The sequence below is a fragment of the Rattus rattus genome, chromosome 4, assembly GCF_011064425.1.
Source record: "Rattus rattus isolate New Zealand chromosome 4, Rrattus_CSIRO_v1, whole genome shotgun sequence".
Taxonomy (NCBI): Eukaryota; Metazoa; Chordata; class Mammalia; order Rodentia; family Muridae; genus Rattus; species Rattus rattus.
In genome coordinates, this window is record NC_046157.1 from 177,354,752 (window position 1) to 177,381,364 (window position 26,613).

Below are 26,613 nucleotides of genomic sequence, written 5' to 3' on the forward strand. Positions count from 1 at the left end.
GGGTCAACAGGGCAAATACTTTCTTGGAATTCACTCTCAGGGTCAGACTTAACAGAAACTCACTTCTTCCTGGGCACTGTCTCTCCACCTTCCTCTCCATTGAACCCCTAATGCTGAAGCAGCTCACCCCAACTGGAGTAGAGGGTCAGAGTACCACCTAGGAGAGGCACCCCACCACCACAGGCAGGACAGGCCCCCTTGAGGAGGGACCCCTAGGAAAAACACGGGCAGGGCGGGGCTCCCCCTGGAGGACAGACCTGGGCGCAGCGGGGCGCCCTTGGGGGAGGTCTCGGGTAGGACAGGGGCGGGGCGCGGCCAGGCCGGCGGGGGTGTGTCCGAAGGGCCTGCGTACCAGGCCAGGGTCGGGCTGGGAGGACCACACTTGCGCGGTGCCTGTGAACGAGCGTGGTCGAGACCTTCCCCTGGATCGCAGGGAGCGACGACGGCGTCATGCGCGGCAGCGGTACGGGAGCCGCGCTCTTAGTGCTCCTGGCCTCGGTGCTCTGGGTCACTGTGCGGAGCCAGCAGCGAGGTGAGCCCTGCGGCGGGAACAAGGGTGACCGGCCGGCTGGCGAGCGGGAGCTTGCGGGTGCTGCGGACAAAGCGCGGCGCTCGGGGCTGTGGGTGGGCGCACGCACCCTGGCGCAGCGCGGACCTGCTGCGGGCCGCACCGGGCTGTAGGGACGCGGGCGGAAGCCGCCCCCTGAGGACGCTGACTGCTCTCTGGAGCTCTAGGCTCCAGTTTCCTCTGACTCCAGGGGTCACCTGCTTTGTAGCTTAGCGGGACCTTGAGGTCCAGGAGTGCAGTGAGTGGCGAGAGTGGAGCGTCCGGCTCATGAGAAGGGACACAGACTCCCTACCCAACACCTGAGTGGCTGCGACTGGCCGGAGACCGCCGGCTTGGTTGACCGTGTGCACCGCTCCCGGAATGAATGGGAACGGAGTTCTCCCGCATTCGCCTCATTGTCCTGTGCTGCAACGGGAGACCGTGGAAGGAGCAAGGCGGTCTCCTCTGGGCCACTAGCGTCCGGGGTGGTCTAGCGGAGAAAGACTGATGGAGAAGGGGTCCCAAGGTCAGCTGTCTTGGTCAACTGGGGCCGGCATATGGCGCCCAGGGCACAAATGTGTTCTCCAAAGTGTGCTCTTTGTGTAGTCCGTAAAGTGAGCAAACAGACTCCCCACGCGTGTTAAATCGTGTGCACTAGGGGCGGCGTAAGAGGCTAGAAAGGACTGACAGTGTGCCCTCTCTGCAGGGACTCACTAGCTTTCTTTACAAGGTTTGAGAACAGAAACCAACCCAAAGTGAATTTTCAGTGTTCTCTGGGGATGGGAGATGGAGGGACAGAGAATGTGCCCTGTCACCCAGAGTTGTCTGCAAACCTCTGCTTAGCTAAGGTGGTCACAAATGCTTGTCGAAAACATCTCAATGTATGCAACAAGTGACATTGAGTGCGTTCCCACACAGATTGCCCGCTAAGAGCACAGGTTAGAAGTAGGAGGCCGAACTCGAAAAGCCTTCGTGGGAAAAATGTGTGTTTGGGCATTGTGCAGAGCCGCGAGCTGTGCAGGCTATGAGCATCCCATTCATTCATGCATTCATGATGAAAGCGCTGGACCGAGCTGGAAACGCGGCTTTGAATAGCCCGGCGGCTGCTCGGCTGCTCAGCTCCCGAGCGGGGGCTGGGAGAGGGGGAATTTACATAGTTATCAGGGAAAGAAAAGAGCCAGCCTTTGGGAGGGAAGCCTTTGACGCCGCAGAGAGCCCAACTCCTGCCGGTGAGGTTGTTGAAAGTGACCACATCGTGGTTCTCTTAGGGTGGAGGAAGCGGCTTGCCTCAGTTTATTGTTTCAAGACATTGAAAGTCTTAGACTGAGGAGATGCTCTGAATGCTTTCCGTTCCCCGAGGGCTGGGCTCTTGGCCTGGGTGGTAATGAATGGTGTTTGAAGAAAGTGGACGGCGTGGGGCTTTCCTGCTTTGAGACACTGCTGAAAAGCCACGTCAGGCAGGGGCCTTTGAATCTCCCCTATCTGGTCTATATCCACAGCTTTCCTAACGAGCGTCCTTGGAAGTTTTGTTCTCTGTGAACAAAACTTGGATGGCTGGTGAAGTGGCATGACTTAAGAGTAATAAAATAATCCTGATCTGTAAATCATCCACCTAATTAACACACACTTTCTGCCTGTCTGTCTGTCTCTCCCCTATCACCCCTGTGTGTGCGTGTGCACGTGTGTGTGTGTGTGTGTGTCTATGTCTGTGTCTGTGTCTGTGTCTGTGTCTGTGTGTGTACTACAGCTAACCCAGATCTTATGATGTTGCCCTGGTTGGTCTTGAATTTATGGGTTCAGGTCATTCTCCTGCCTCAGCCTTCAGAGCAGCTTAGACCACAAGCACCAGACCCACACCTAGTGGGGTGCTTATAGTTTTGAAACTGATCGCCATTCTAAAAGCATCAGATCCTTGGGTGTTCCTATTATTCCACAGGGGCTATTTTACAACTAACAATGTCTGACTCGGGCTGAAATGTAACCTTTAAAGTGAGTTGTCCTTTAAGTATTAGGATCATAAGTGTTGTGTTTCCCGGACTGTGGATTTAGTGCTTAGTGGTAGAGCACTTGTCTAGCATGCACAAGGCCTTAGGCTCAGACTCTACCTAGCACAGCCCAAAGGGAAATCCAAGCTGCCGTGTTTCCTAAAATGGTATGCTGGGTTCACAATTGGTTACTTCAATTGCAGGAAAACACCTATGAGCAGAATGCTCAGATTGGTGAGTGGTGTGTTAGGTTTTAGCGGGTAACTACTTAGTCCTGTGGTCTCAGAGTTCTGTAGCCCTGTTTTCTAAGTGCAGGGCAATAGGTGTTACTGTAACCATTGGAAAGTAGGGTGTCCATAATAAGACACCCCTCCCCCTCCCTACAAAGTCCTGCTCCCACCTTGCTTTCTCCCGTTTCCCAGACGTTCTGTCTGAGGCCTGAGTTTGTAGTCACTCTGCAAAGTGAGCACAATGATGCCAGAAAGGTGTGAAATGGACAGACTGTCCTGCGTAGCTCTTAGAACCGCGCTATTTCACAAGCGCACATGATCAAGTGTACGTGACTACTTACTTCGCTGTTACAATGCTTGAAGCTCCAGTTTGTTCATGAGGCCCCATGACCACTCTTTATCACTTACCGCAAACGTGTGGGGAAGAAGTAATGTGAGCAGCAACTTCTACTTCCAGCCACCTAGTTCTGTAGCGTCACCGGCCACGGTCCGTAGTAAATTAAGTTCTCTGTGGCCGAGTTTCCCTACAGCAAAATAAGAGTAGTAATCATGTCTTCCTGGAAGGAATGTTCATGGTTAGGTGAGGTGATGCAGAGAAAGGGGTCCAAAGTGTACTAAACATAGCTAGGCTGTGATAAACAATACTCGTGCCATATGATGATGATGATGGTGGTGGTGGTGGTGGTGGTGGTGGTGGTGGTGGTGGTGGTGGTGGTTTACAGAGTTATGGGGGAAGGGCCCTTTTCCAAACCATACTGTCTCTATGCTGTTAAAAACATCTAAGTCTACATTTGGAATTAAATGGCGCTGGACTCAGCTGCTCAAATACGTTACTTTGATTAACCTTGACCTTGTTTCTTAACCTTAGTGGGGGCCAATCTGTCATCCTCAGCGGAAAGATGAACTTAAGAACAGTTGCCTTCCCTGCTTGGGTTTCTCCCATTTCCCTGTAGTATGATGCTCCCCTGGGTTGACTTTCTGTGTACACAAGCAAGCAGCCTTCCTCTATCTTATGACCCCGCCTCTCTTATTCCCTTTCTAGGACCACCTTACCAACTCAAATTATACCCCCAATTTCTCACTTTCACTCTGTCCACAAATGCCACCATGGTGCTGTACTACACTGGGGTAAACTGGGGAAGCTGGAATGTACCCTGGCTTACTGTCCCGCTGAGGGTCTTGGGCAAACCTATACCCACTCATTGCTAACTAGTGTCCATGCAGGCAGACTGACAAGCGCTCCATCAGTCTGCTGTTTGGTTCTAGGGACCTGGAAGCCTGCCATACCCTCTACCCCAAACTCCAGCATTATGAATCGCACTAAGGAATACATAGTTACAAAACGTACTAAAGGATACATAGAAAAAGGCTGTCCTTCCATCACCGATTCTCTCCTTGGAATGTTTGAGCACAAGTTGCTTGTGAAAATTACTTCTCTAAGAGCTGTAATGATGGTTTGTAGTTAAAGTGTAGATAACGGAGACAGGTGAACAATGCCCTCGCACTGCCCTCCCAACACGAGCTACCTCCATGTATCTCCTGCAGTTTTTAATATTCCGCTTACTAACGTGTGCTCTTTTACACTGGCGACCTCCGTTCATCTTGACCGGTCCTGGACAGATGGGTGTTATCGGAGCCCTGCTTTCTACATCTTAAAAACTCGAGAGCTGGAGTGTTGCTTTATACCACTTCTCACGGTGCTGTTCCCAGTAGTGCTAAAGCTGTTTCTTCCCTCTTCCTTTTTCCCCTCTTCTTTTGTCCATAGGGAATTGATTGACATATCTGAGGACACTTCTGGCCCAGAGAAACCAAGTGTTGGCATGATTCGGTTTGACATTAAGGGCAGTGTATTAGTAAGTTCTCAGACACTATGATGTCACTGCTATGCCATGGCAGACACAGAGTAACTTAACTCTTTAAGAAGTTATTGTTAATGAACAAAGTTACATCTTCACTGGGAGCCCTAGAAATAATGGAAGGCAAACAGCAAAAATTGTAACATAGGCAGGAGTTGAAACATTTGTTAGCTCTACTCTTCAGGAATGTGTGGATGAGCTAGGCGCACTCCCGGCTCCCAAGGAAGATAAACAAAGCTTATTTACACACTTGTAAGGGATTTTTCAACTCGCTTCTTTTCCAATATAATAAGATACATCCCCAGACAACCAAGTAATCAATGCATTGTGAAATTAATGAGCAGGAAAAAGCTTCTTCATAGAAGTAGTTTAGTTAGGGTCATGAACTTTGGTTCTGTTGGAGCATGCCTGTCAGGTAGCTATTTCAGCATAAAGCACAGCTGGGTTAATTTCCCCGTCCCCCCTTTATAGGAGGGGTGACAGTCAGTGCTCACAGTAAGCATTTAATAATAAATAGCACAGAGTCCTTCCACTTGGTCTTTGTTTGTCAAGGCCGGGTCAGGAGCGCTTTCTTGGGTTAACTGGTTCCCACTCTTGCTGTGGGGGGAGGGCACAGACAATGGGAGCAGTGTGGAGCTTGGTGGACGATAACATTCTTGTCTAGGTAAGCATTCATCTCCGAGTTGTTAACTCAGAAACGGTGGCAGAGGCGTGCCGCCGCCACGCTATCAGCAGCGTGATTTCGGTTTGTGTGCACTTAAAAGAAAAGTCATTCATTTGATGTTTCAATCTCTCCCGTCCAGAAGTTATCTGTGCAGGCTGATCTGCTGAGTCAGCGAGCCGTAAATTCTTGCACCTCTTCAATCTCTGGTGGTAATATCGCCTTTAGATCAGTAGGGGTTTATGAACAGGGCCGGCTTTTCTCATTCCTGAAGGTATTTCCGGAAGTTTTTTTTTTTTTCTGTGGTTCCATAATTTCCTTAGGAAATTCTCTGCAATAATAAAGATCTTAAAGGAGACATTTACATTGAATGGATCAGTTTTAATTAAAAAGAAAAAAAAAAAAGGACATTGCAGGCCACAGAGGTCTCTCAGTGGATAAAGTACACTCTGCCCTGCCTGATGACCGGAGTTTGATCCTTGGAACTCACATGGTGGAAGGAGAGAACCAATTCCAGTAAGTTGCCCTCTGACCTCTGCACATGTGCTAGGACAGCATGCATCATGCATGCATCCATTCACAAACCTGCACACGTTGTGTGTGTGTGTGTGTGTGTGTGTGTGTGTGTGTTTATCCATCTGTAAACATTGGAGTTGATTCCCACGTTGCCCGTGTCGAATAGTTCTGTCACGAGCACAAGGAAATGTCTTCGACCCTTGATAAAGATGGAACTTTACTTCTAAACACTGGTGATTATCCCAGGTCCAGATTCTTCTTCTCAGCGTGGCTCCCCCCTGATCTCTAGCCGTTCGTGTAATCTCCTTTTCCTTATTGCTCTTGTTGAACCATCTTTGCTTGTTCTTTTGCTTGTTCGTTTATGACATGTATCCAGCTTGTTTTTCTGAAGTCGTATTTCTTTCTTTATTAACGCCTCCCTCCTGTTTTCATTGGAAATAGTCATTCCTGCTGGAATTATCTGCCAGGTGATCTAGTGTCCTGCCACAGCAGGAATCCTGCTAAAGTGACTACCCACTGTCACCATATGCCCCACCCTCTTGAGCTTCATCTCGTGCCTCTGTACCATGGCCCCCCATACTCTGTCCAAATTCAGCCCTAACCACCAGCCTTATCCTAGCATGATCTCCCCCTCCCCCAGTCAGGGTTGTTTGTCTGCTGCACAGCTGTTGAGAATCCCCTCACCTGAGCTGCCTGCTGTCCGTGCCCCACTTGAGCCCAACCATACACTTACAGCCTGCAGCTCATTGCCCGAGGACCACCTTCTTACAGCTTGGGTCTGCTGACTTATTTCTAAATCTACACTGGATTCTGTGCTAAATCGGGAGGGGAGGGATGGGGGGGGGAGCCCATACAGTCACCGTTGTTCTCTGGGACACTTTTGGGTAGTTTTCCCATCATGCCATTAGCCAGAGTAAAAAAAAAAAACAAAAACAAACAAACAAACAAAAAAAAAAGGACATTTTTCTTACGGTTCTTGGTATCTCTTAATGCACATGGAAAATCAGAGTCGTGGCTCTGGGTCAATGGAAGTGGATGACGATAACACCCACTGTACCCCAGCATGCAGATAGAGTTTGTGAATCGAATAATGCACCATGTTAGAAGTCTCTCCAGTTCTTAGTACTTAAAGGGGGGTGGGGCTGCGGTAGTAAGAACTAACTTCACGTGAAAGACAGTTGTTGGCAGAGGTAAATCAGTCACAAGGCGAGTTGTTCTCTTAAGACGAAACCTCTGCGGGACTTAGCTCTAACGGAAGTCCAAGCCCACTTTGTATGATCTATTCTCAGAGGAAGCTGGCAATGGCTAGCACAGAAAAGTTGGCAGGGACCACCATAGCAAGGGCAGCCGTGACACTTGAGGGCCCCCAGTGCTGAACAGTAATGCTGTGGATGAACCTTCAAAGTTCCAAAGCCAACAGGGAGAACGGAGTCCTTTCAAAATGTTGGTCATACTCCGAGCTTACATGGTTTTGAAATCCAGGATGTGGGGAATGGATGAGATTTGGTACACATTCCAAGGGGGGTTGCTCACCACAGAGTCCCATGGGTGGGACCTGAAAAGTCTGCCCTTAAACAAAACATAAAGCCCAAGCTTCAAGGTAAATCATCTAAGCAAACAACTCAAGGGTTCAGGACATTTAAGGATACATACATTTCCTGAGATGGCACGGAAAACCCATCCCCCGCTCCTACATGGCAAACCCAGCCCTGTACCTGACTCCTATATCTTTCAAGATAGGAGCCAGAATTTATGGATCGAACGTTTTTACTGACTTCGTTACTCACAGGCTCTGGAACCTTTCCCATCCATTTTCAGTTCTACCCTCTGGGGTGTCTAGTTTAAATATTTATTTCCAGAATAATCTCTGTCACTTGCCTGATCTTCTGTACTTGTCTCTGTGTCCCAGGCTTGGGTAGCTTTGGTCTCTCTGATTCTGAAAACCCCTAATCTATTCTTTCAGCTCCTTTTATTCCCAATGTCTCCCCCTAGCGTTGCCTCTGACTCCTTACCACTCTACCCCAGGCTTTGTGGACGGCGTGGTGGGCTCAGTCTAGAAGTGTAGAATGGGTGGAACTGGAGATGTTTCATTCAAGGGTCCTGCTTTTGGGAACTGACTCTGCTTGGTTTTGCGTTTTTTTTTTTTTTGAAACGGGGTCTTGCGTTTTTTGTCTATGCTAGCCTATTTCTGAGCAGAAGAGGTCTTCCTGCCTCGGCTTCCCAAGCACGCAGGACTGCAGGTGCAAAACTTGTTATACCTTCCTAAGAGCAGAATAATACTCCGAATGGGGTGTTTGCCGTGCTTGCTTCTTCTCTATGTCTTACTCCATACCTGTTGTCCTTGCACCGAGGTCATGCCGGAGCGATGTGACATGGTCCATCTTGGGGGCTTTGTGTCTGTCCTAGCTGGTTCTGTGTCATCTTGACAGAAGCTAGAGTCATCTGAAAGGGGGGAATCTCAATTGGAAAAAAAAAATGGCCTCTATAAGATCCAGATCTAGGGCTGGAGAGATGGCTCAGCGGTTAAGAGCACCGACTGCTCTTCCAGAGGTCATGAGTTCAATTCCCAGCAACCACATGGTGGCTCACAGCCATCTGTAATGGGATCTGATGCCCTCTTCTGGTGTGTCTGAAGACAGCTACAGTGTACTTAAATATAATAAATAAATAAAAAAAAAAATGGCCTCTATAAGATCCAGATCTAAGGCATCTTTTTTTTTTTTTTTTTTTTGGTTCTTTTTTTTCGGAGCTGGGGACCGAACCCAGGGCCTTGGGCTTCCTAGGCAAGGGCCCTACCCCTGCGCTAAATCCCCAGCCCCCTAAGGCATCTTCTTAATGAATGAGTGATGGGGGTGGGGGCAGCTTATATCGGATCATGCTGTCTCTGGTCTGGTGGTCCTGGTTGCTTATCTGAAAGCAGGTTGAGCAAGCCAGTCAGCAGCACCCTCCATGGCCTCTGCCTCAGCTCCTGCCTCAGGTTCCAGTCCTGCCCGAGTTCCTGTCCTGACTCCCTTCATCGAGGAACAGTGATCTGGAAGCGGAAGCCAGATACACCCTTTCCTCCCCAAGTTTCTTTGGTCATGTGTTTCATCACAGCGATAGCAGCTCAACTAAGACACAGTTCCCTGGCCGTCTTCCTCGCTGTCAATCCACGGCCTCAAGGACATTTCTCGCTTTCTGTATGGATTTGCTTTAGAGTCTGGGAAGCTCAAAAGTGTATGCTTGAAAAGGGATTCTCTCTGTAACATAATTCTCAAGAAAGAGGTAGAGGGAGTCCCAGGTGGACTTGCCATTCAAGCTTTATAGCAGGGCACCCCACCGTTGCCTGCAGGATGTGTCCCTTGTCTCTTTTTCCTTCTCCTTGGAGAACTCAGAGCTTGCCTGCCTGCCTGCCTGCCTGCCTGGCTCTTTGGGTGCCAGGAGAGCATTTTTGAACAGTTTCATACAAGTTCCCTCTTCAGGTTGCACATAAGACTTTAATAACACAGATCCCCAGGTCCTAACCCAGGGATTGTAATGTATTTGGTCTGAGATGGGACCTAGTCATTTGCCTTGAAAGGACTCCCTTAGGTGATTTGGCTGTGCCACCAGGGTTAAAAACCACGCAGCGGACTTGCCGTGTGGCAGATGCAGTAGCACAGGGTAGGCACCCAGGACCTGTAGAGACCGCTTGCTTGTCGGCGGCAGGGCGAATGTGTTTCCTGCTGCCTTTGTTCCTGGTGTGCTGCGTTTTCTTGTTGCTCCGCGTGTTTAAGCAAGCATAGTCCCAGTCTGGCTTTATTGTCTCAACAAGGTCCTTGTTTCAAAAATACTTTTTTTTTTTTTTTTTTCTTTTTTTTTTTTGGAGCTGGGGGCCGAACCCAGGGCCTTGCGCTTGTCAAAAATACTTTTGATCAAGTCTTCGGGTCCCTCATGTTCTGGGGTAAGATCTGTGGGTATTGTAAGGGACGGTTTGATCGACTCCGGCAGAGTTAAGCACATTCCGCACTCAGGGGTCCCATGCCCCTCCTTCCCTGTCTTCTTTAAATGACTCTCCTGATCCATAGGTCCTTTTCTCTAGGATCTGAGCCACCTCTTCTCTCCTAGGACTAGCCTGCCCATTGCCCCTGCACCTTATCAAGTTGGGTGACTCCGGGGTGTAGTTGTCCTCCATCACCTTCCTGGGTGTTGTCTTCTGTGAGGGGATCCATCTCACTCCCTTCCTTTCCTGGCTTCCGTTGGACATTTTTATTCCTTATCATCTGATTGATTACTTTCCTCCTAACTCCACCCAATACAATATTACACCTCTGTTGTTCCCACACCTGCAAGGTGCTCTAACCCACTTATACCCTACGTTGACCCTGCAGCCAGCTCCCTTCCTGGCTTCTCCGTTTCAGGCGTATGAGAAGGTAAGGCAGGGACTGCTTCAGGCAGAACAGGGGTAGAAGCTGTAACGGGGGTCCTGCTGTCAGTGCTGGGTGCTGGTCTGAGTCAAATGCAGCCTCATTCTATCTAAGACAGTTTTCAGAAAGCCCAGGAAACTGTTGGTGTACTGTATTCCTTCAGAGTGAACGGACTGTGAGGCTGGTCATGCCGTTCCAGCCCTTTTAAGTGGCTTGCTACTGTCTGCTGAGTGCGGCCTACAGGGCTCTCTGCTGTGACCTGCCTCACCTTCCGTGGCTAACCATTACCTTTCCGGTAAACCTATGGTCCTCATGTCTGGGAAGCTTGACTGCTTTTCATAGCATAGTGGAAGCCCTTCCTCTTTCTCCTGGGGCACTCTGACTTATTCCTTCTCTGGCAGATCTCATAGCCTTCTCTTTATTTTCTCATCTTCCTGTTTATAATTCTAAAGCCTTGTCCAGCACTCAGCAGTGTCTGTCAGTCCTGGAGGGACTGTTGGATGAGCGAATGTCGAATGCAAACAGCAGGGTCTGGAGAGGAGTGTAGGGGACATCACTTAGACATCCAGACAAATAACATGTTTGGGACCAGGAGATCCAACCAGAGTGATAATCTCCTGAGAGGATCAGGCTAGCCCAGGGGGCTGGAGTCTCTATGTTACCCAGACAGGCCTTGGACAGAGAACAGGGAAGAATCTGAATAACAGTCCTGGGGCAGAGGTGACCAAGCAGTTTTGGGACCCAGGGCTGAGTTTGAGATCTAGAATAGCACACACGAATAGAGATCTCCTGGGGGGAGAAACACCCTAAGAAAAGCTTTGGCTTCAAGCGGGGTCCCAGGAATTCTCAGGCCAGCCAGGGTAGCCAAATCCAAAAGCTCCATTTAAATTCAATAAGTCTGCCTTAGAAAGAAATAAGGTGTGGAGGGGTTGGGGAAGATACCTGACGTAGACCTAATTCATTTGATGCACACAGATGCACACACAGGCATGTACACAGAGTGCACAATGCATCATTCTTGCCTTCTGCGGGTGTTATTAAACATTGTTGTTATTTATCTGTTGTATTAAACCTCCCGCTGTTCCATCCCATGCGGGAGAGTCCTCACCCTGGGGGAATGGCCCTGCGTTTGCCCCTATACAGTCTTTTGAAAACCCCCTTTCTCCTTCTTCTGTCTCCAAACAGTCTGTGAAGCAGAAATTCAAGGTCTAAGGCACCCAAGGGACAGCTTAGCAATTTCTACAAACCAGCCAGTCAGGAAATTATGGCAGCCATTGGATCCAATCCGTAGAACATTTTGGGAATTACTGCTTAGCACTATGGAGTCTATTTCTCTATAAATCACATATTTTTCTTTGTTCATCATGATCTTTAATTTCTCTCGAAAATTTTCTGTCCTTTTTGGTGTATTGGTCTTGAATTTATTTCATTAATTTGTGTGTGTGTGTGTGTGTGTGTGTGTGTTTGAGTGTATAAGTGTATGTGTAGGTATGTGTGTGTGTATAAATGTATGAGTTTATGTGTAGATATGAGTGTATGTGTGTGTGAGTGTGTGTGTGTGTATGGGTGTGTGTATGTGTGTGTTTGAGTGTATAAGTGTATGTGTAGGTATGTGTGTGTGTTTAAATGTATGAGTTTATGTGTACATATGAGTGTATGTGTATGTGAGTATGTGTGAGTGTGTGTGTGTATGTGCGCGCGCGTGTGCTTTGATACAAATATGTGACAAACAGACCCCCTGGCTGCACCCTTGAATGTTTTGTGGGGAGAAGGCTGAGGCTTCCCAACAAATTGTCAGTGGTCTCTGTTTATAGAACTGCCTTTGTTTTGGAGCCTTTAACATGTTTTCTCCTAACAACAAGCTACAGACCTTTGCTTTTATGAAATCTCTATAGCTCTTCCAAAGGTAGTCACTCAGGGGATCTCGGATTGGTGTCTGGAGTTCTGCTTAAATAGTTCCCAAATTGCTGAAGGAGGCAGGATCTTGCTGATCATTCTGGTGAGGTTTGTGCCAAGCTTGGCAAGACTGGCTCAACTCAGTGTCAGAGCTGGAGGAAAGCCCACGTGGTCCACTCCTGGGAACTCAAAGTATCACTCCCCTGGGAGCTGGTTACACAGAGAGTCTGGTGGCCCCAGCCTGACCTACTGATTCAGCAGATCTGCAGTGATCTGCGAACACTGAAGCTGAGGCTTCTTTCCTTCTGTGCAAACACCTCTTCGTCATGGCGGCCAGACTTGTTTATGGCTGGGGAGGGTCACCCTTCATAGCACTCATTTTGTAAAAAGAAATCTGGTCCAAGTGGCCTATCTTTCAAACCTCTTTCTGGGTTGCTTGAAACTGAATAGCACCAAAGCATGTAATACTGTTTCCCCTTGTACATGTTCTATACATTAAGTTTAATGTATAAAACAGGCTGGGTAAGAGATTTATAGCCACCAATGACAAAACGGGACATAGCAACATGATGCAAAGTTTGAGTTGAGTAGAGAGAGAATGTGAGAGAAAGAGCTGGAGACAAGGGATCAGTTCCTGTAACACATGTGTCATGTGTGCCACCGTGAATGTGGTCATGTGTGTGACCATGAACATGGTCATACGTGTGCCACCGTGAATGTGGTCATGTGTGTATGCTTATGTAGCATATGTGGTCAGGCAGCTCAGTGTTAGAGGACAGTGCTCTTTGAACTGAGAAAACACAATGTTATCAAGGCACAGAGAATAACATGGAGGTTGCCTGAGACCCTGTGCACTTTAGGCTGGACTATCTGCCTTGCCTAGTTAAGTCTGTGCTACTGTTCCACAGGGTGGCAGCCATCTCTAAAGACTTTCAGGATGTAAAGCATGTGCTAGAGAAAAAGCAGGACTAAGCTGCCAGGTCCAGGTACCTTGGGGGTTATCGTGGGCAGAGCGTGCAGCACCTCTTAAATGCAGAATGATCTCATCAGTCACTATGGCGCATGGACACTGGGAAGAATACGTCCCCGTCCCCACTGAAGTTGTTGCCAGGCACATGTGTAATCACATAGCTGGAGGATGCAGTGTAAAATGAATAAGAGGAGACTTGTTTAAATTATTTAAAAATGCCAAGGCCATTTATGCAGAGCTCTACAGGGAGGGCAAGTGTGCATGTGACTAATCTGAAAGCCACCCTCCGCACATGCCTGGGATCACGTCGGGCATGTTAACAATTTAAATCATACACAAGAGTGCAGAGGTGGAAAAAGAATGGGAAAGAAGTAGCCAAGACCTGCCGGGTAGTTAGAAAGGTTCATAGAAAAGTTTGGGAGATGTTTGGGCAACTAAAAACGATGAATTATCCGGACACGGTAGCTGAGACCTTTAGTCCAGCACTTGGGAAGTTGAGGCAGGGAAAGCCGGCTAGGAGAGCCGGCTACAAATTATGACTCTACCTTAAAAAATCAGAGTTGATTTTTTTCAAGCCAAACTTGATGGTTTTAAGTAACAGGTGAGGTAGATTTATGAACATAAACATCCAAGCCACACGTGCCTCCATTTTGTAGGAAGGGAATCGGAAATGTCTGTGTTTAACTCAAAGGCCTCACTTGTTCTGACATCCAAGTAAGGCTTCTTCTTCCTCTAAGGATTTGGAAGGAAGAGGAAGGGGTGGGCTTCCCTGCTCAGTCAGGGTGTGAAGTTTGAGGTGTATGTGTGTGGGTGTTGTGCTTTCTGTGAGGTAATGATTAGGATTGGGCAGAATGTGAAGCTACTGCCCTTGGCTGTGTGTGTGTGTGTGTGTGTGTGTGTGTGTGTGTGTGTGTGTGTGTGTGTTCTCTGCCACCAAACTGCTGTACCCAAACCCTCAACATGACTAAACGCAGGCATTACACAAATAGCACGGGTGCTGAGGAGATGGCTGGGTGGGTCCATCACTTGCTGTGCAAACATAAAAGCACGAGTTTAGTTCCCGGTCATCACGTGACGCAAGTTCTGTAGCACATGTCTGTAATCTTAGTGGTCTTATGACAAGGCAGGAGTGGAGATGTCAGAAGCTCCCGTGGCAGCTAGCCCAGTGTGAAGAAAGAGGCAGAGGAGAATGTGTTAGTCGAGGTGGAGAATGGAGACTCACACCTGTGACCTCCACACCTGTACCATAGTATGCACGTGTACACACACATACACATACACACACACATGCACACACCTGTACTCACAGAGATAAGCACACACTTATCACACACATGTGCACATACTAGCACACAGGAATGCACGCTCGTATACACACATGCACACATGAGAGCACACACATGAACGCATGAACACGAACATGCACATACACATGAGCACATGTGAGCACACACAGGCACTCATGTGAGCCCACAGGAACATGCACACACACATGAGCCCATGTGAGCCCACCTTTGGGCACACACACAACATGCATGCACTCACGTATACACATTTGATACCAGTTTAAAAGAGAAACCCCATGAGGGGCTCAGCACACACCACTGGACACTGTCTCCTACAGACAACATTTGTGTCTAACTTGTTTTGACCGTTTTTGTTTATCAACAGTAGGAATCTGGCTTTGTCAAGGACACCTCAAGAGTGTTGCTATGGAAATGGGCTTTTAGCAAAGCCCTCCTCCTGCCTTTTGCTCACCACCCACTCTTGTTTCTGAGATCAAACTTCTTTTCATCGTCCCACGGGAGGGAGAGAAAGCAAGCCCAGCGTGCTTTGTGCTGTGCGTGCGCTGACTCCCAGGGTGCTGGCATTGGCGTTCTCCTTGCTGTGTGGATCGCTTCTCTCCCATCCCCCCCTTTCTCTCTGTCTCTCTATCTCTCCCCTGTCTCCTTCTATCCTTCCTTTCCTCTCATTCTCCTTCCTTCTCTATCTTCCGTGTCCCCTTTTTTCTTTCCTTTCTCCTTTCTTCCTCTTCATTCGTCTGTAGTTTTCCTTCCCCGTTCCTCTGCCTTCCTCCCTTTCCAGCCTCCCATCTGTTTTGATTCTACCCCTTCATAGCTCTGCCCTGCCATGGCTCCTAGTGCACCTCAAACTTTTTCTTTTTACTAAAGTCGCCAGCGATTAATTCGCTTTTCTTCCCAATAACCAAGCATTAGCTTTGGGAGCAGGAGAGTGTCAGTAGAGGTCTTTCTCTTCCTAGGTGGCTCTGTCCCTAGAGCTGACTCAGGTCACCTTTGTCTAAGAAACAAAGGCACTCCTAAGCGAGGGCTGTTTCTTTACCTGAGTAATAAAGTAAGTAACTAGTAGCTTGGATAGCTGTCCTTGAAAGTAAACGGCCTGGTCCAGATCTCCACTAGGCAAGCAATACTGTCCTGTTGCTTTAAACCTCGGCTTTGATGTTCAGCGTTTACACATGTGGAAATACTGCTCTTTGATATACAAAGCAAGTTCATGTGGTAGCCATTTAAGTAATCTTCACTTTATAACGAACAGTTATGCCCACTTAACCACAGGCCTCCACTCTGGGAAGGACCCTGCAGGGAGCTTCATCCCGAGGCACACAGCATGCAAATGCTTACACAGCATGCAAATGCTTACACAGGAAGCATCAGCCACTGCGCAGGCCTGTGGACTCAGTCAAGAGACACAGCAACAAGAGGATAGGTGGAGCTGTGATTGAGTAACATGATGCACTGTCCCACAGGGCGGGTTATGGCTAAGAAGTAGATGGTGTGCACTCTAAAATAAACGGTAGGAAGGAATGTCGTGCGTGGTATTACGGAGATGCAGACTGGCCGCAGTCATTCTGACTATCCCATGAGTGCTTGTACTTAACCGTTGGTTCAGGAAGTTCGCTTATATCAGCATCGTCGTAAACCCAGGCATAGTGTGCTGTACCGTAAGAGTGCTGAGTGATTGGAAGCTTTGAGGCCTGTGATACATTTATTGTTCTTATTGTTATTTTTCGAGACAAGGTTTCTCTGTGTAGCCCTGGCTATCCTGCAACTTGCTCTGTAGACCAGGCTGGCCTGGAACTCGGGGATCTACCTGTCTCTATCTCCCAAGTGCTGGTACTGAGTTACACATGGGTTACACATGTTTAATGTGTTTCTGGGGGTGGAATGCAGAGCCTTGCACTTCCTAGCCAGCAAGCATTCTAGCTCTAGACATTCTCAGCTCTTTCCTTTGGATGTGACACGTTCAGTCTCCCTGTGCAGCCCAGGGAGCTTCTGCCTCGGTCCCTAGAGCAGAGGGATCATGGGAGCATGGCAGCATCACCGGCCTGTGCCACCATGCACCGTTGTCCAATGCAATCTATTACCAGCTCGCACACTGCTCCCGTGTTTCTGTAGATGTTATATTCTAAAGCCCACAGCTGCACTGAAGACAAGTTTTTCCAACAACACACTCACATTGAGACAAACACTGGCCGTGTCTCCCAGGAAAGGATCAGAGGAGTTAAAAGTGCATCTCCAGGGAGCCCCTGCGGGACATGGATCGTTCAGATGAACCATGAAGCCCTCGCAGAGCATGCAGCGTCAGGATGCTGTGGTGGCAAAGCAGGGTTTCGTTGACAGTCATTTTGTTTTGTCATGGCAAACGTTAGTCTCAGAATCATTCCTTGGCCACTAATTACACAGTTTCATTCTTGATCACTTTGATATTAAGAAAATCACTCCATGTCAGCAGTTCTATAACTGGGGCTAGGCAGATGGCTCAGTTAGTAAAGTACTTCTGGTGTAAGCATGGGTGCCCAGGTTCATATCTTTAGCACCTCGTAAAAGGCAGGATAGGGCTTGGTGCACATCTGTCCTTCCAGCACAGCTGGGGCAGGGTGGAGACAGACGGGGCAGCCCTTCTCACTAATCCCGTGAGCTCCAGGCTCAGTGAGAAATTTGGTCTTAAAATTGAGGAAATCAGGCAATATATCAACCTTTGCTTGCATGTGTAGACCCCCTCCACATGCACATTGACACACAAGCACATTGACACACATGTTCATGCACGCACACACGCACACACACACACACACACACACACACGTATACACAAAGACCGAAAGCCTTATTCTACTTCATCACTATTTCTAACCAGGTGTATGTGTATGTGTGCATGGGTGCTTGTGTGTGTGAATGTGCTTGTGTGTAAATATTCTTGTGTGTTTGTGTGAATGTGCTTGTGTGTGTGTGTACATGCTTGTGTGTTTGTATGTGAATGTGCTTGTGTGTTTGTATGTGTGTGTGTGAATGTGCTTGTGTGTTTGTGTCTTTTGTGGTCTTTTTGTGTGTGAATGTGCTTGTGTTTGTGTGTGTGTGAATGTGCTTGTGTGTTTGTGTGTGTGTGTAAATTGAGGAGTAATAGACTTACATTATTTCACTCTTGCTGATACCCCATGGACTTTCCTTTGAAAGCACAAAGGGAAAGTTCACAATGTATCACACAGAGTAAGGGGCTCTGCTTCGGTGTCTGCTACACACTAGTGAGCTCGTCTTCTGCTCACTATGGACGTGTGGCCTGTGGTCTTGTCAGGCTTTCTTAGTGCTTTTATTTTGATGCTGAAGCTAGTGCACATCACTGGGGCAGAGACTAAACTTTTCAGTACACTTTTATCATATACAGGCGCATCGCTACTGTTTTCTTAAGGAAAAATAATTGAATTAGCATGAGCTCTGACCAGTTTGTGATTATCCTGGAGAACATGTGAGGGTTTCTATAAATAACTTCAGTGTAAACCTTACCTCATCATTGATCCTTGAGACCCACCTTGCCTGGGACACTGAGCCTGTGTTAGACATTATTAGAATATGTTCAAATCTCTGCTACTGTTAATGATACATTCTCTTACTTTATATAGTGCTCACTCCTTCTGATGTTCATTATTTTGTAAATTAGCAGAAATGATGGGGACGTGGCCAATCAGACTTCCTGCCAGCAATTGAAGTCTCTCTTGCTGCTGAGCAAAATGGTTCCAACAGCCGGACAGATAGAACAGCCAAATATGTCTCAGACAGTCATGCAAAGGGTTGCAGCTGAGAGTCTGGCTCTTGAAGTCACAGCTCCAGGGCCATTGGAAACAAATGCTCACACACCTGGATGCACCCTGCACCCTGGCCAGATGGGAAGCACGCCCCCTAGTGGAGTGAATCTGGAGCCTTCATGACCTCAGTTGATCCAAAACAAAGGGTTGTGTTTCTGTCAAACACACACAAGAGTGGCCGGGATTTGAAGAAGATAAGGACAGATACATGGTTGGATGGATGGATGGATGGACATACATACATACAGACAGACAGACATAGAGAAATAGGAAATGCTTAGGTCACCGTAAGACTTGTCAAGTCTTCAAGGAAGTAATCTTGGACCCCAGTGTAAACTGCGAGCTTTCTTTCTTATCTCTTTGCTCTGCAGTAAATTTGTAGATGCATCCTGGGTAAATGAGAGATGAAGCAAGAAACACTTCGTAAATGAAGATTAAAAGTGGTGTTGAATACTTAAAAAATAATCATAGACTTTAATTTAGGAACTTGGATTCTTAGGTTTTTCTGAGATTAGAATCAGTGGCTTTGACTTTTGTGAAAGTCGCCTTTGTTTTCCAAGAAGAGCACTGTACCACTCTAAGCCATTTAATTATTCAACTATATAAAACATTCCCGATTGTTTGTTTAATTCTAGGAAAAGGTTATCTGAACATATTACCAGGTTCCTTTAAAGAGGAATTTCACATCCTCTTTGTGGACTATCACATTGGGTTTTTATTATAGATTAGATAAGTACAGCATTGTGTGGAACTTAAAACATTTTCCTCCCCAAGACAGGAATGCACACATGCACACACTTTTGTGCACATGCACACTTGCACACACGTGCACACTTGCATGCATATGCAGGCTTGCACACACACTTACCTCTAGGGTCTGAAGGACTGACTCTGAATTGTTTGAGAAGATTTAGTGAAAAAGGTGCTGGAATGAGTTCAGTCAACATTTGAAGATCCATTATAATGTGAAAACACTGCACAGGGAGGAACTCAGAAGTGTCTGATAATACATTATTAAACTACTAGAAATACCCAGTGGAAAGCTATGGTAATTGTGTAATATTGTTTTCTGTCCATAGGTTGGTGGCAATTTGTTTTAACCTAATCTTAGTCAGGGAACTTTCCAGTACAGCAGCCCAGCCCTGAAGGTCCTTCTAGGAGGCCAGGCGTGCTCAGGCCTTGGAGAAGGAACAGCCAGCAAACGGGGACGCATGTATTTCATGCTCTGTGGAGTCTGGTGTAACCGAGTTTCTAGGTACTGATGAAATGCATAGGCCTGTGAATTATTCTGCAGTGAATGGGAGGAAAAAGAGATTACTGTCGCAGTCACCATAACTAAAGGAGATGACTTTCCCAACAGAAGCATAGAGTCTAATTTATTAGGTGTGCGACGTGCACGTGACATCTACCTTGGATGCTTCTATGCAAAGCCAGACTTGCCTTCTTGTAGGTTTGAGGGGATTTACTGTCCCTTCCTCTACCTGCTTAATACGTACTTGGCCAGTCACCCTGGGTTGAAGCATTTCATGAGTACTTGAATACCAGACTTTGAAGGTGATTCTGTGGCTGGAGAGAACTTCAAACATACATTCAAACAAACAAACAAACAAATGTTCTTATTCAAATTGTTATCTCCAGTCTCTAATTCTGGCTTTCTTTAGCCTTCCAAGATGTGACCAGACGCAGCAGGGAATGATATTTATTCTATAAGATAGAATTAAAACCATGCTTATGTGAGGTATAGTTTTTAGCCATGCTCAGGCCTCGGATTCTATGACTTGAGCCTAGAATTACTGCTAGGTAATACTAATTTATATGCAAAGACTCTCTGAAAGACTTAAGTTTTGAAAAAATATATTTTTGTTAATTCTTTGAAAATATATATGCAATGTACTTTGAACAGACTCACCACCGTCCCAGCCCTCCCTTTGAGAGTTCTTCTTTCCCTACCAAGTCTACTTTGTGTTGTCCAGTTAGTCTTAGGATTAAGGCCTGCTCAGGGGTGTGGTCAGCCTAGCAGGGGGCTCCTCTTTAAAAACAAAAACAAAAACAAAACCCAGCAGCAACAAACAAGTGGCTGTCTGCTTCCAGCAGGCCCAGGGTAGCTTGTTGTTTGCAACCCAGCAAGTCTCTCAAGAGAACCATTTTTTGTTTTATGACTTAAAGTCCTAAACCTTTATGATAAAACACCATAGGAAATACCAGGTAGTACTCAAAGATCAAAGAAATTAAGGGCAAGGGTTCCTTCTGTAGAATTAATACAATGGTATATTATTAAATTGGACATAAACATTTTAGGAATAATACTGACCCAGTGTGTGTGTGTAGGGCTGAGAACACGCTAGGCAAATCTCTACCCCTGAGCCACATCCCCAGACCTAACTAAGTTATTTACAAGGAGCCTATCATGGCCCGTGATCCGTGAAGATCAAAATCTGTGGAATCAGGAGCTCAGCAGCAGGCTAGGCTCCCCTCGGGACTGTTTACATGGCTCCTTCCTGCAGATTTCCTCCTCCACCTCCTGCACACTGTAATTTCTGGATCTCTATGGCATCTTTGATGCCATTACCCTCCTTTATCAAGATAAAGTTAAATCTCAGAAGAACCCTAATGGGAACCCTGGTCTCAGAGTTGTGCAAAAACTGCTTCTGAATACTTTGAATCTGCCCGGGGCCCGGCTGCTTAGAGATAAAAATCATCCAGACAGAGAAACCGGACAAAGGCAGAGCTATCTGAGCCGGGGAGAATTGTAAAATTTGGGTATCTGTGCTCTGAGGTTTTATTCACACAAGAAAACAGGCCATCTTCAGGGGAGAAATGAAAATCACACAACATTACAGGGAAGACCCTGCAAGTCTTGCCGGAGACAGTAGGCAGCTGGCTCCTTCTTTGAGGCAGGCGGGCAAATTTCTTTGGACAACATGTGAATTTAAATACATTGTTTCAACATTCTAATAAGAAAATTTCAATCAGAAACTAGAAGGATACACTGAGAAATCTCTCTATCGACCAGGTTATGTGTGATGCATTTCAAGATGAATGGAAGGCGTAAGGATAGCCTACCCCTAACCACTGATTGAGGTTACCCATTGATAATTGTTTTTGTTATTTCAGATAAAGTACACCTGCGGCAAATGCCCAAATCTTAGTGCATTCAACCTATATATTTTCCCACAATCGCATGTGCCTAAGAAGCCCAGACTTTGAGGAAGATATTTGGAACATTTTTTTTTAATTTTTTATTAACTTGAGTATTTCTATATACATTTCCCAGAAAATCCCCCTCCTTCCTTTCTTTATGGATGTTCTGGGTTCTAGTTCACTGGGGTTCAGATGCCCAGGTCTCAGAGTTTCACATTCAGGGTCAGTCCAGACCTTTAGGTAGTGGCTTAGTCCTGGAAGCTCTGGTTGTTTGGCAGTTACATGAGTTTTTCCATTCTTTCTCCATTCCTTCAACGGGGGTCCTATTCTCAGTTCAGGATTTGCTGTAAAGTCCTCTCTGGATCCATTGCTATGGAGTGAGCTGCACAGATCTGAATGGGTGTTCCTTCTGGCTGTTTTTATTTGGTATTCTTTTCCCTTTTAAAGAAGGAGGGGGTTGATTTTCTCAGGTTTGCCTTCCCTGGGTTGTCCCCCATTCTCAAAAATAGAAAAAAAAAAAAAAAAAGAAGGAGTGAAGCATTCACATTTTGATCATCCGCTTGAGTTTCAATGTTCTAGGCATCAGGGTAATTCAAGCATTTGGGCTAATAGCCACTTACCAATGAGTGAGAGTGTTTTTCTGGATTAGGTTACCTCCTGGATGAGAACCATTTGTTCATGTCATTGTTTTTTGATAAGCTATTCCATTGTGTAGATGTACCACATTTTCTGTATCCATTCCTCTGTTGAAGGGCATCTGGGTTCTTTCCAGCTTCTGGCTATTATAAATAAGGCTGCCATAGTGGAGCACGGTCTTTTTTATATGTTACAGGTATATGCTCAAGAGAGGTATAGCTGGATCCTCAGGCAGTTCAATGTCCAATTTTCTGAGGAACCTCCAGACTGATACGGAACATTATTTACCCCAGAAAATTCCTTCTTGTGTTCTGGGTTCTCTCACAGATGTGTCTGGCCTCAGAGTTTCACATCAGTGAGACCTTTGCAACTTATTACTGAGGGCCTGGATTTACAGTCCTCCTATGGAGTGAGCTGCACACCTGACTGATTTGGCTTTGGACTTTGATTTTTTAGGCTTGTTCCTGCCATTCTCAACCTGTGTTCTGTGAGATGTTCTTGGAGCCCCAGCCTGGGGTCCCTAGAGGCAAGTACAGCTTTTCGTGCACTCATGGGATTCGCCATTCTTGTGGGGTCTCTGGTGGAACCCAGGACTTTGCGCTTACCTATGTGTTCTGTCTTGGAGCCCCAGCCGGAGTCCACTGGTGGCAACTGAAGACTTGGGTTGAAAATCCCCCAACACTGCTCAGTGTGGCTGCTTTTCCTTTGCATTGGGTTTGGCAGTGTAAGGATGAACAACATCCAAGAGCTATGTCTTTTGCTTTCTTTTAACAGAGCGCCACCCGATAACCCACGCAATAGACGGCACCAATAACTGGTGGCAAAGCCCCAGCATTCAGAATGGGAGAGAGTATCACTGGGTCACCGTCACCCTGGACTTACGGCAGGTAGGTTGGGCCAGGTCCACTGGAGATGGTCCTCAGCCCTCTGATGTATGCCTTGGTTTTGTTGTTTGTTTGTTAACACATCTGTCCAGGTATGGTGTAGATGATACTCCATGGTACCGCTTCCTTCACCCGTATATATGGTCCTGATCCAAGGCCAGAGTGTGAGGGTAGATCTGGCTGCATCTGTGGTATACGTGTAGGGGACTATGAGTGGGTGAGGGGCAGGGAAGGCAGGTCTGACAGAAACCTAGGAGTTATTTGTTGTGCTGGCAGGAGCCCTGCTGTAGGATCTGGACTAGTTCTGACCAGTTGGGGAGGGTCAGGCAGACTCACCAGTTTGACCCCACAGAAGGACATGCAGGATCAGGCTGGGCAGAGAGAGAGGTTGGGTATGATGTCTGGATGAACTTTCTTATGACTTTGCGTGAGTAACCCCTCCTCATTTCTTTCTCTGGCTGGTGGTATCTGAGAAGTTCTGATTTTGGCTCAACCATTTGTAAAACAGTGAGAGTCGACGTATATGCTAGCCCAGCTTTTAAGGAAAAGACATGTGTCTTAAGGAAAAGCCCTCACAGTCCAGTGGGCTGTAGTAAGGGAGGAGCTGAAGTTTGCATGGTAGTGTGCACTCGTAAATTCTTCTCACCTTCAGGGTGTGTAGGCAGAAGTGATGCCACCGTCAGTGGGCGTTTTGGGTACTCTTAAACCAGAAACAAGTCACCCTGAGAGAGAATGCACATTTTATGAGTCTTGAGTATTATGGTTATCAGAACGATTTTTAGCTCCTGCTCACTGCATTGACGTGCAGTTCCCATGCTGACATTTCTCAGCAGAACAGAAGGATTTCTGATTGGAGGGAAAACCGTGTTAAAGATTAATATGCATTAGAGAAGTGAAAACCAAATCCACAATAAGCTACCACCTCACACCCACTAGGGTAACTGTTAGAAAAGAAATGGAAAGTCTGCGAGTGTGGCCGGGAGTGGAGGAGGCGAGACATCTGTACACTCTAGTTGGTGTGTCAGTGTTGCGGCACCAGGCAAACCCAGCAGCGGTTCCTTAGACATTTAGATGTAGCGTCAGACTGTGCTCAGCTCTCCCCCCCGCCCCAGGTATATAACCCTGCTGCGGTAACAAAAGAAAAGGCTTAACCGGTTCTCGCACACACCACTCCACACTTTACTTCAGGCTCTCCCTGACCTGGGCGATCCGCGAGCCATTCCAGCTTGGCACCTTGCATGCTGCTTTGCTCTCACTCACAGTTCCCTTGGCAGGTTGTTACCATGCCAGGCGCACACATCCCAATTCCATGGCGGGCTTGGTGTGTTCTGCCACTGCACCTTCTCTAGAACTCATTTAGGTCTCCACATGAAAGGGCACACCACAGAGCAACCTCTGATCCAATTGATAAGAAGTGATTTGCCCGTCAGGACAGCACAGAATCCTGTACACACCCATCCCTTAAAAATAGTCATAACAACCTGTATCTATACGCAGAGAAGAATCTTAACATCTGCCGCCATGTTCTCCCAGCTCCTCTCCTCGCTCTGGCTCCTCTCTCTGCTTCTCCCTCTCCTTATAAAACCTCTGTTCCCGCCTCCCTCCCTTCCTGTCCAATGACTGGCCTCATTTTACCTTGTCTGCCTTCACCTGCATAATGAATGACATCAGCCTATGTAACCCAAAGAGCAGAAAGGAAGGACTCAGGGTTACAGCAGCATTGTTCTCAAAAGCCCAAGGATGGCGGACAACTCAGATGTCCATCATTGGATGAATGGGTTAACTGACGACGGCACACACACACACACTCACACACACACTCACACATACTCACATACACACACACACACATACTCTCACACACCACACACATACACACTCACACACACACACCACACACACACACACACACTCACACACACAGGCCACACAGTCACACACACAGTCACACACACTCACACACACTCACACACACCCTCACACACCACACACACACACACACACACACACACACACACCACACACAGGCCACACAGTCACACACACAGTCACACACACCACACACATACCACACACACATACACACCACACACTCACACCCCACACACACCCACACACACACACCAACACACACACACACACACACCCACACACCCCACACACACACCCCACACCACCCCACACACACCACACACACCACACACACACCACACACACACCACACACACACCACACACCACACACACACATACCACACACCACACACACACCACACACACACACACGCACACAGTCACACACACACACTCACACACACAGTCCACACACACACACACACACACACACACACACACTCACACCCACACACACACACCACCCACACACACACTCACATACCACACACACACACTCACACACACTACCACACACACACTCACACACACACCCCACACACACACACACACACATGCTCACACACACACACTCACACCCCCCACCCACACCCCACACACACACACCCACAGACACACACACACACACCACACCCACACACACCACACACTCTCACACACCACACACACACCACACACACACACACACACACACCACACACACACTCCAGGCCACACACACACACACACACCACACACACACATACACACACACCACATACACACATCACACACACACACCAGAACACACACACACACACACACACACACATACACACCACACACACACACACGCGCACAACACACCCACACACACAGACACACACACACCACACAGGCCACACAGTCACACACACACACACACACACACACAGGCCACACAGTCACACACGCACTCACACACACACTCATACACACACACTCACATACTCACACACACACTCACTCACATACTCACACACACACTCACACACACACACACACCCCACACACAAATACACACATACATGCTCACATGCTCACACACACACACACTCACACACATACACACCACACACACATACACATGCTCACATGCTCACACACAGTCACACATAGTCACCACACACTCTCACACACTCACACACACCACATGCCATTCACCCTTGAGAGCAGACAAAAATTTAACCCATGAGTAAATCTCAAAATTGTGTGGCATAAGACACACTCAGAAGGAGGAATACTGTATGGTGTGGAGGTGGGAAGCAGACCGGCCATTGCGGGTGCCGGGAGAAAAATAAATGGGGTTAGTGTCTGATAGGGTCGTCGGATGATGGTCAGACTTGTTTAGGTGGGTGACAGTGACAGTGGAAAAACCATGAAATAATCCAGTGAAACCATTCGATTTAATTGCCTGAAAGGGTACTTCTGACATTACCTATATTTTAATCACAGTTAAACATTTTACTGCACTGTGAAAAGCATGGTACATTGCACCAGTCAGGACAGCAGGAAGCATTCGAGTCGGGCATGGAGAGAGGCCTATTCAATCTCAGAAATTGGTTCAGCTGTGTCGGAGAACTGACAAAGGGGGGCAGAAAGTCTTTCAGGCTGTGATGGAGCTGGAGGGACTGGAGGCGGGGGGTGGGGGGAGAGGCTTAGAATTGTTAGCATCTGTTTGGGGGAGAGCCTCCCCATGCTGACTCCATGGCAGAGTAGGAGGCTCCTCTGGGAAGTCCTGGATGAAACTGGAGTCAACTATTGTAGCTCTGTCAGGGGTATCTGTTGGGGTGAGGCCAACAGTGAAAGCCAGGTGACAGGCAGGGTCTGATAGCCTCCCTCTGCAGGGTTCCAGCCTCTTGAAGGAGACACCTGGT

General features: G+C 47.4%; 1 protein-coding gene across 1 annotated transcript in view; it reads left to right on the top strand.

The window, feature by feature from the left end:
• The first annotated feature begins 450 nt into the window (after positions 1-450).
• Lama1 (laminin subunit alpha 1) overlaps positions 451-26,613 on the top strand; it is a 124,939-nt gene continuing 98,776 nt past the window's right edge. Inside the window, exons 1-5 of the mRNA XM_032899788.1 lie at positions 451-677; positions 4,528-4,615; positions 10,145-10,186; positions 22,378-22,447; positions 22,696-22,808. Of these exons, the coding sequence (XP_032755679.1) occupies positions 451-677; positions 4,528-4,615; positions 10,145-10,186; positions 22,378-22,447; positions 22,696-22,808 (540 nt within the window). The remainder of the gene's footprint in view (positions 678-4,527; positions 4,616-10,144; positions 10,187-22,377; positions 22,448-22,695; positions 22,809-26,613) is intronic.